This window comes from Maylandia zebra, linkage group LG1 (genome assembly GCF_041146795.1).
Source record: "Maylandia zebra isolate NMK-2024a linkage group LG1, Mzebra_GT3a, whole genome shotgun sequence".
NCBI lineage: Eukaryota > Metazoa > Chordata > Actinopteri > Cichliformes > Cichlidae > Maylandia > Maylandia zebra.
In genome coordinates, this window is record NC_135167.1 from 16360031 (window position 1) to 16369688 (window position 9658).

At 38.8% G+C, this 9658-nt stretch overlaps 1 protein-coding gene across 1 annotated transcript; it reads left to right on the forward strand.

Moving 5' to 3' along the window:
• The first annotated feature begins 291 nt into the window (after window positions 1–291).
• On the forward strand, window positions 292–8808 carry rnaset2 (ribonuclease T2). The gene is made up of 10 exons (XM_004539447.4): window positions 292–446; window positions 1231–1308; window positions 1424–1478; window positions 5420–5469; window positions 5723–5780; window positions 6397–6461; window positions 6948–7061; window positions 7181–7226; window positions 7340–7414; window positions 7512–8808. Exons 2-10 carry the CDS (start codon window positions 1238–1240, stop codon window positions 7704–7706), a joined length of 729 nt encoding a protein of 242 aa, XP_004539504.1. The 5' UTR covers window positions 292–446; window positions 1231–1237; the 3' UTR covers window positions 7707–8808.
• Window positions 8809–9658: the final 850 nt, after the last annotated feature.

Here is a 9658-nt window from a genome sequence, read left to right on the forward strand (position 1 = left end):
TTTGTCTTCGCTTTAGCTCAGTGTCTGAATGATCAACCTCATGGTTAACACTGAGGCAGAAAAAGTTGTAATGCTAATGACTGTGTAATACTTTAGTACAGTGATTCTAATATGACGACGATATATTCAACATATTTTTGACTGGAGGATAGGGACGTCTGTACACTGTTGAATCAACGCACCACATTTGAAAATATCACCGGCAGACTCCGGAGAATAAATGAAGCCACCGGTTCTGCTGCGTGATGACGCATGAGCGGAGCATCGCTTCTGATTGGCTAAGTGAACAGGTAGGTAGTGACGCGATGTGGAACATAAACAACAAACAATGGGCTGTCGGTTATAGATCGTGTGAAGTACTTTAACCGACAGAAGCTATTTGTTCGGGAAACTGTTTCACATTTGAGAACTATTGCGAGTTTCGGCTGTGACGTATTTGACGCAAGGTGAGAGATTTTAAAAATATGTTATGTGTGTGTAATACGATCTTTTTGCTGACATAAAAGAGTCGGGCGTTTCACGCTAAATGATTGTTTTTAAACGTCGATAGCTAGGATTATAGTTTTTGCAAATGCATCTACTGTAGCTAATTTTGTCTAATGTAAACTAGTACCGTAAACAATCTAATCACACCGAGTAAAAGGGTCGTTAAAAGTTCTCTGTCGCCATTTCTTTATTTCCTTAACAACAGCGGTGACTCCAGACGATTTTACATTGGGCTTCCAAATGTTTTGTTTGGTCTGAGGGCAAGGTTGTTCCCTTAATCAGAATACAGTTTCACATATAGGTAAACTGAGTCAATAAAAGACCCACGTGTGTGTGTGTGTGTGTGTGTGTGTGTGTGTGTGTGTGTGTGTGTGTGTGTATAAATTTTTTTTAACAATATTTGTGTTGATAGACATTTCTCTCGACTGTATTTTTCATACCAGGAACAACAAACAGATATTAAAGTAGCTGTCCAAACAGGCCCAATTAATACGTTTGTGAAACTTTGAAGTTATTTAAACAGCATTTTATATCTGTTTGAAGAGCGACAGAAAAACTGCCGGGATAATATTTTTGTCTTATTTTGTGCTTTTTGATTGTTTGTGTGTGTCAGTTACATATTTTCATCAGAATCCACAAAGCTGCGTGCTTACTGATTCCACACTGTATATGTAAAATGTAATGTAGATGTTTAGTTTTACATATAAGCTGCCATTTATTGACTAACCTGCTATTTTATTTTAGGACAACCATGAGGCTCTGCTACCCCTTATTGATATGCCTGGTCCTAACCATGTCCTCATCTTTCATAATTTCATCCAAGTAAGTACAGACAAACACTTAGGAGGTGGTTCATTAGAACGTATAGATTTATGTAACGATAGACTGAATTTGTTTTCTTGGTTTTTGTTTTTTAAGAAATCTTTCTATATTTCAGACACATGTGGACCAAAATGATCCTCACCCATCACTGGCCAACCACTTTCTGTTCGGTGAGTTTGTATAATTAATGAAATCATTGCCCTTTAGTTATCGTAGTTGTGCAGAACCAGTTCCTGTCTTCCAAGTGAAGCAACCTTATATAAAAAAGGAAAAAGTGCACTCATGGCAGCCACACCCAGATTGAACTCTGCTGACTGACTTTTTTATTTTATTTAAAGTGTCATTATTTAATGCCAAGTGCCTCATATTTCACTTGTTCCATTCTTAGTTTTTGGTTCCTTTCCAAAACATTTGAAGTATGCTGGGTTTGATTCAAGCTTATCAAAGTAGTTTCAAGGTCAGTATTATGAAAACACAGGGTTAGTATCACTTCTTACCTGGGTAACACTATGTATCTAACATGATACAGAACGTGTTCTAGTTTTTCAGTAGCAGCGGAAGTCTTTTCTTCATCGGTAGATCAGTAATAAAGCTCTCGTAGACACAACATAACACAATGACTTTCTCGTGTTGACTGCAAACAGTTTTACCACAACTGCACCTTAAGCCCTTGAAACAATTGCTAGAAAAGTCCTTTTATTTAAAAAATGAAAATAATATTATAATCTGTATGATTTTTTTTTTCATTTGTATCCCATCAGCCATATTTGTGCAATTTGTTCCTTAAACATTTATTGTGCAAGTTATTATTATTATTATTATTATTATTATTATTATTATTATTAATTAATTTATTTATTTATTTTGAGGGGACAGGGGTCATAGTAATGATGCAGAAGTTTAAAAAATTCAAAGAATTAATACTATACTACTGCACAGCTCATTTTTTGAATTAGACACTGTAATTGTAATCCTGCTGATTGGTGAGCTGTGTTATACTCAGTCTGCATTGTCTTTAACCTCATCATACATTTCTATTAGTTTTACTCTCCTTTGTAGACTCAGCCTGTCCGTGTTTGTGATCGTGATTGGTGCCAATGCCACCCCGTTCATTCACTTGTAAATAAGCTGACCCAGGTTTTACAGTCTATCAAGTTAATGGCCACCTTCATGTGATCGCAGCCTGAGTATTAAGATAAGATAAGATAACTCTTTATTGTCATTGCACAGTCATACATAGTACAGTAGTACAATGAAATTGGAAAACTGTCCTACGTCGGCACTACATATAACACAACACGACACAATATGACACATCACAACGCAACAAACAACACAACACAGTATATTAACTTGGTATAAAAAAGAAGAATAAGTGTATGTGTATTGCACACTGTTATTATTGCACATTAATTATTATTGCACCTTGTTATAAATATAAATATTATTATTGTTATTGTTTTAAACATTGTTACCTCCCCCCTAAAAAAAAGTCCAGGGAGGTAGCCAGTCAGGTCAGCTATTTACATTGATCAGGGCTATTGCCCTGTTGTAAAAGCTGTCCTTGAGTCTGTTTGTTCAGGACCTCAGCAGCCTGAACCTCCTGCCAGACGGCAGCAGCTTAAACACCCGGTGTCCTGGGTGTGTGCACCCAGGACACCGGGTGTCCAATGATTTTTGGACACCCGGTGTCCAATGATTTTTTGGGCCATGTTGATGACCCTCTGGAGTGCCTTTCTGTGTGCTGTGGTGCAGCTGGAGAACCACACACCGATGCAATATGTCAGCACACTTTCAATGGAGCAGCGGTAGAAGACGGTCAGCAGCTCCTTCTTCAGGTCCATTTTTCTGAGGATTCTCAGAAAGGGGAGACACTGTTGGGCCTTCTTTAAGACCGCAGAGGTGTTAGAGCTCCATTGGAGGTCTGTGTCTATGTGCACACCCAGAAACTTGAAACTGGAGACCCTTTCCACGCACTCCCCGTTGATGCTGACGGGCTGCAGCTCGGACTTCCTCCTTCTGAAGTCAACTACCAGTTCTTTTGTCTTGGTGGTATTGAGGTCCAGGTTGTTATCGACACACCAATCTGACAGCCTCTGAACTTCAGCTCTGTACGCCGTCTCATCTCCCCCTGAGATGAGCCCCACCACGGTGGTATCATCTGCAAACTTGATGACTGTGTTGTCTGGGTGGAACTAACACAGTCATGTGTGTACAGAGTGTACAGTAGGGGACTCAGTACACAGCCTTGTGGAGAGCCGGTGTTGAGGCTGAGGGCTGAGGAAAGATGAGGCCCCACTCTAACTCTCTGTACACGGTCTGAGAGGAAGTCTCTGATCCAGCGGCAGGTGGTAGAAGGAAGTCCAATTTCCAGCAGTTTAACTATTAGTCTGTCCGGGAGTATCGTATTGAAAGCAGAGCTAAAGTCAACAAAGAGCAGCCTGGCGTAACGGCCCTGCACTTCCAGGTGAGAGATGGTGGTGTGGAGCGTTGTAGCAATGGCATCTTCAGTTGATCTGTTAGCTCTGTATGCGAACTGGAGCGGGTCGAGTGTGGGTGGCAAGCAGGACATGATGTGACGTCGGACCAGTTTCTCGAAGCACTTCATTATAACAGGTGTTAGAGCAACTGGTCGGTAGTCGTTGAGGCTGCTAATGTTAGTACGCTTTGGCAGTGGGACAATTGTGGCTGACTTTAGGCACGGCGGGATGCAGGACTGGGACAGTGAAGTGTTGAAGATCTTAGTGAAGACCCCAGCCAGCTGGTCTGCACACTCTTTTAGGACCTTTGCAGTTACCCCATCTGGTCCGGCGGCCTTCCTGGGGTTCACTGCCCTCAGTGTGTGCCTCACCTCATATTCCTGCACTATGAGGCTTGGGCTGCTGCTGTCCGATGTTTTTGCTGCTGCTGCCTCTGGTCCCTTCACCTCAAAGCGTGCGAAGAAGTGGAGTGTTAGTGTTAGGGGAAGTGAAACCAGATAACAGAAAGTTATCCTGGGTATGTTGACTTCCTTTAGGACAGACCTCAGAACAGTTCTCATATCCCACTGCATCTCTATTGTCAAGCTTTGAACTGAGTCTCCAAAAGGCAGATTTTGTTCATTTCAAGTCATTCTTTAGTAGATTTATGTGTGATTTATGAGGCAGATGTAGCTTTTATGGGAAAAGTGCACCATGTACTAGGGTACAGTTGCATTCAAAAATTGTAAATTTGTGCATAAATACTGACCTGAAACAGTCCTAAGAGTTCATATTTATCTGGAAATAAATACGAGGATAGTGAATTCCTGATAGCTCTGTAATTTGTCTTAAGCTATTTGCAGTTAATTTGAAGCTTTTATTTATGCAATCCTGTTAAGTATTCACAACATCTGAGTCTTTGGCATTTGTTTGTATATTTATTTATTTATTTGGTCGTAGGAGCTTCAAAACGTGCTTAATTATTATCATGCAAAGTGAACAAACTGAGCTTGCAGTTCTCAAATATCATGTGATATCTTTGCGAGCTATTTGGTCGGACGTGTTGAGATTCTCCTTTGTCGAAGTAAGAGTTTCATTGTGATCACAAGTACGCAGTTACCACAACTGACGACACAAAATGAACATCCCCTTTTTTGTGGTTTTTGAAAGCACTTTTCCTGGTAATTATTCTGTCTTGTGAACTTCTCTGACTGAGCATGTCTGTGGGTGTTATATAAGGGTTTATGGCACATACACGACTGTGTCAGAAGGGCATGTCTGATTTGGTAACATCGATGACCCTCGATTAGTTGTACTGTTATTTAGGCATTTTGCTCAGGATGTCAGTTTGCCCTAGACGCGTTTCTGGCTGCTCTCGTTTATGTACACTGAAGATGGAAGCAATAAAAATCCACCACTACAAAGAAAAATACAGCGCAACAACACAACAAACTGCAGGCCCCAAATGACCTTAAAAAAACAACAAAACAAATCAACTTCTCAACTTATCACACACACTGTAGCTTTAAAGGGGTTCCTCATTTCATCAGTCATCAAAGTTCCTGACTGTGTATATACGTTGAATACGTGGTTTCAGTTTCCGATGTGGAATGATTATTAGAGTTGTCTAAATAAATGTTTATATATTTTAGATGGAGCACTGTCAAAGCAACATTAGCCAGTGGACACTACATGGATTCTGGTAAGTGTGTGTGTGTGTAATACATCCCTGATTACAAGGATGTATTACATGTTTTCCACCATACTGTATATATTGAGTGAATAATGAGGTTTTTTACTTGGTGAAAAAATGAAATCTTTGGCCAAACTATTCATTACCACTGTTGTTATTGCTTGGCTGAATTATGTTTGTTTGTTTCTGTTTTGTTTATTTGTTTGCGTCAATATCCCCTTTTTTCTGTGAGTGAATGAAGTTTGAATCTTTCTTTTTTCAGGCCAGATGGTGGCGCTTTCTGCAATTCTTCATGGCATTTCAACTCTTCCGAAATAGAGGTAAAACACTATTCAGAGTCTTTTTCTAAATATATTTTTTCTTAGGTGAGTGTAACTCACAGAAGATAATATAACACAAGCTTAAATACCAGTTTGCATATATTAAAAAAAGCTGGAATTAGTTCATGAAATGAATACACAAGTCTCCAAATAGCTGTTTTGAAGTGAAGCACCCAAAACTAAAAAAAATACAAATAAGCATAGAAACCATTTGAAAAGGTGAATTTCTCCTGTTTTTATACTTTAGTCCAGGGGTGTCAAACTCAAATACACAGTGGGCCAAAATTCAAAACTGTAACAAAGTCGCTGGCTAACGTTAATATTTATTGAAATATATTTATTCCTCCAGATATAAGAATGAATCTTTTCTTATGGACTCAAACACATTTTGCTAAAAAACTGAATATGGAACAAGCAAAGCTTAATACTAAACAATATATATATTAGCTGTATAATACCAGTAGGCCAGCTCTGATAGTAATTTGGTATGGCTTCACGGGCCAAATGTAATTAGGCTGTGGGCCAAATTTGGCCCGCGGGCCAGAGTTTGACACCTATGCTTTAGACCTTTTAGTGATGAATAAAACAACGCATGCCTTTGCTTGTATGTTTTCAGGACCTGCTCCCAGACATGAAGACGAGTTGGCCTGACTTGTTTGATCCCTTGTCTAATGACTTCTGGTATGTCTGAGCTGCTGGAACTATAGAGCACTTCTACTACCACTTTAGTGTTGCTTTAATTCAGGGATGTGAAATTAATTAAATTAATTTTACATAGTGGCCGATAAACAGTCTGAGGAATAAGATACCAAAATGTTTTTTGTTTTAATTTACACACAGTTTTTATTAATTCACATAAAATGTTCAATTTTTTTTAATTTACTGTGGACTCGTTGTGCAAAACAAAACAAAACCCCCCAGAAATTGTCATGCAACTGTTTATCTATTCTTTTGGCCAAAAAGGAGGTGTTTTTCAGCAGGAAATTTTCTGCGTTTCTTCATATTTATCATAGCTATCCAGGTGGTAGGATTGGAGTCTTTGCCCCCCAGGATTCATGTTTGACACCCCTGCCTTATACGAATGCTGCTACATGGTCTGTTTGAGCAGTCCAGTGAATCTTTAAGATAATATGAACATTTCCAAATAATTTTATTTGTGTGCTTTAGGAAATATGAGTGGAAGAAACATGGTACGTGCGCAGCCAAAGCCATTTCTCTGAACAGCCAACATAAATACTTCAGCAAGGCACTGGATCTGTATCATACACTGGATTTGGACAGGTACAAACCACTCGCATATTTACACGTTTATACATATGCACACCTGATTCCTGCAGTCCAGTCCAGAGAAACGCATACAGTTATTTTATGTATGGAAATGTCTGTTTTTGTTATTTTAGCATCCTGAAGAAGTTTTCCATCACGCCTTCTCCGCAATACTATAATGTAAGTTTGATTGTATTTGTACAATCCCAGCTTAAATCTTGTTAGAAGTACCTCACAATGTTAAAGGTCATAACTGCAGCTTCTCTTATTTTGCTCCTGATGTGTCTGTGTAGTTTTCATACATTGAAGGAGTAATAGAAAACTTCTACCATGTCAAACCTAAGATCCAGTGTGGCCATTCAACAAAGGTACATTTCAGGTTCACTGAAATTATTTCAAAATGAGTTTTAACACGTCAGCTGTTAAATTGTTAATTGGTATGTTTTTGATTGTTTGTTTTGACAGAATGACAGTTTCCAGGTTTTGGGGCAAATTGAGTTGTGCTTCAACAGTAGTTTCGCCCTGATGGACTGTGAGAAACAAGTTTCCACGGAATCTGATCCTGATAGAGGTTGGGACTATCCCATGAATGTTGACAAGGGATCAGGGTTATCTGTGTGCAACCACGATGTGCCAGTTTACTATCCACCTGTTGAATAATACAAAAAACCCAATATTTTCACAAATTGAAATTGTACAACACACTATGATGATGATTCTTTTTTATTCGAATGCATTTAAATTCTAACTGTGACTTGAATAAAAACTGCCTTTGATTGAAATGTTCTTTTTACGTCCTACAAACCAGGACGCACACTCAGCCACACTCCACTGTCACTTTGTGCTTTGCTGGAATTATATTCCCGTCTGACTCTTACAAGTAGATAAGACTGCCAGTGCGCAGCATGGGTTTCTCTGCAGCACAGCAGGGGCATTATGGTAATTTCAAGTCAGGACGGGCAGGGAGTTTAATATGCTGCACATTTATAAATCTTCGTAGTGTGTATTTTTTTTATTATTGGTAGGCATATTTATTTCTGCATTGCTACATGTGCCTATGTACCACCTATTGTGTGTCCTCTCTCCTGTTTTGGCAGGGGTGTTTGCATTTCTTTGTATATAGTAATGCATATATATATATATATATATATATATATATATATATATATATATATATATATATATATATATATATATATATATATATATACACACACACACACACACACACACACACACACACACACACACACACACACACACACACACACACACACGCAGTGAAATAGATGATATGCATGTTTTGAGGACCATCTTTGTAAGCCCACAGTGCCACTTCTGAAACACTTTATAACTGCCAAGTATGTGTGTTTGATGTTTCCTTTTTAGGTCTGTTACCATAAATATAAGGTAGTATGCAGTAAATCTTTCATTTATTTCAATATTCATTAAGAGATGTGAGTGTCAGCACAGTACATTACAGAAGATGTTACACAAGTTCACAGCACATCAGTTTTTGCTGACCTATGGCCTGAATAGGGTTTAGCACTTGTTTTGGAAAAGGTTATTTAACACCTCACCGATCTGCACACAGACTTGTTTCTATTGATGCTGTTGGACTGTGGCTTTTTGTTCATAGATGAATTATTTTAAATCTAATGGATTTTATTGTATCTACAGTAGATCAATGCTGTAGTGTGAAATTTCTGAACTAAGCATGTGTATCATTTTTTTTCTCTCACAATAAAGCCTTCAATATCTATTCAGTGTCTGCTATAATCATTATGTAAAATGTCATTTTGATATGATGTATTATTTGCTTTAAAAAATTTTACATGCCACAAAACATGGGATGGTTTTAACATGCATCCTGACATGTAGTGTAGTATAGCGTCGTAGTAGTGTCTGTCTATATCGGTGTGTATAAATATTAATGTGATCTACTTATAGATCCTTAATCCCAAACGGACAAAGACACCAATCCATAATCCTGAATCTCCTCCCACAACACCGCACAGCAGCATGACGAAACACATCTGATTACATTTTCATTAGCGGTAAAGTGACCTAACATTCTGTGCCAGTTACATCCAAATATGATCTAACATGAAACGATGCCAAAACCCCACATTTTTAGTCATTTCCAGGTTTAGAGATCAGTTTGGGCGTTTCAGGTGAACTGCTCTGGATGAAGAATTTTAAACGTAATAAAAAAAGAAAGAAAGAAGAAGAAATTAAGCCTTGGTCAGCCATGGACACTTGACCTAGGTAGAACGCAGTCCTCATTTACCCCTTACCTCCCTCTCAGTTTGGTCTGTATTTCCATCTCCCTCCCCTTTGCTCTCTCTCTTGTTATGTAACACTGCAGTTCTGCAAAGCTGCTGATGTGACAGATCCAAGTACCTACACACACAGACACCCACACCCACTGATCAACCAGATCCCTCTGTACTTGATTGTGATTGTTGTCCTTGTTGCTGTCATCATTATTGATCCCAACATTGATTACTGCTGCCCTCGGGATTTTATTGAACACTGTTACTCTGATGTGATGTGACTGGATCTTAGCCACTCTTTTCCCATCTACTGGTATGCAGCCTACACTGTAGCCC

Bases quoted from the DNA above. Each gene is read 5' to 3' on its own strand.
- rnaset2 (XM_004539447.4), top strand. From the start codon at position 1,238: ATGAGGCTCTGCTACCCCTTATTGATATGCCTGGTCCTAACCATGTCC. The intron at 7,062-7,180 runs GTACAAACCACT...TTGTTATTTTAG, and splicing joins CATACACTGGATTTGGACAG to CATCCTGAAGAAGTTTTCCA. The intron at 7,227-7,339 runs GTAAGTTTGATT...GTGTCTGTGTAG, and splicing joins CTTCTCCGCAATACTATAAT to TTTTCATACATTGAAGGAGT.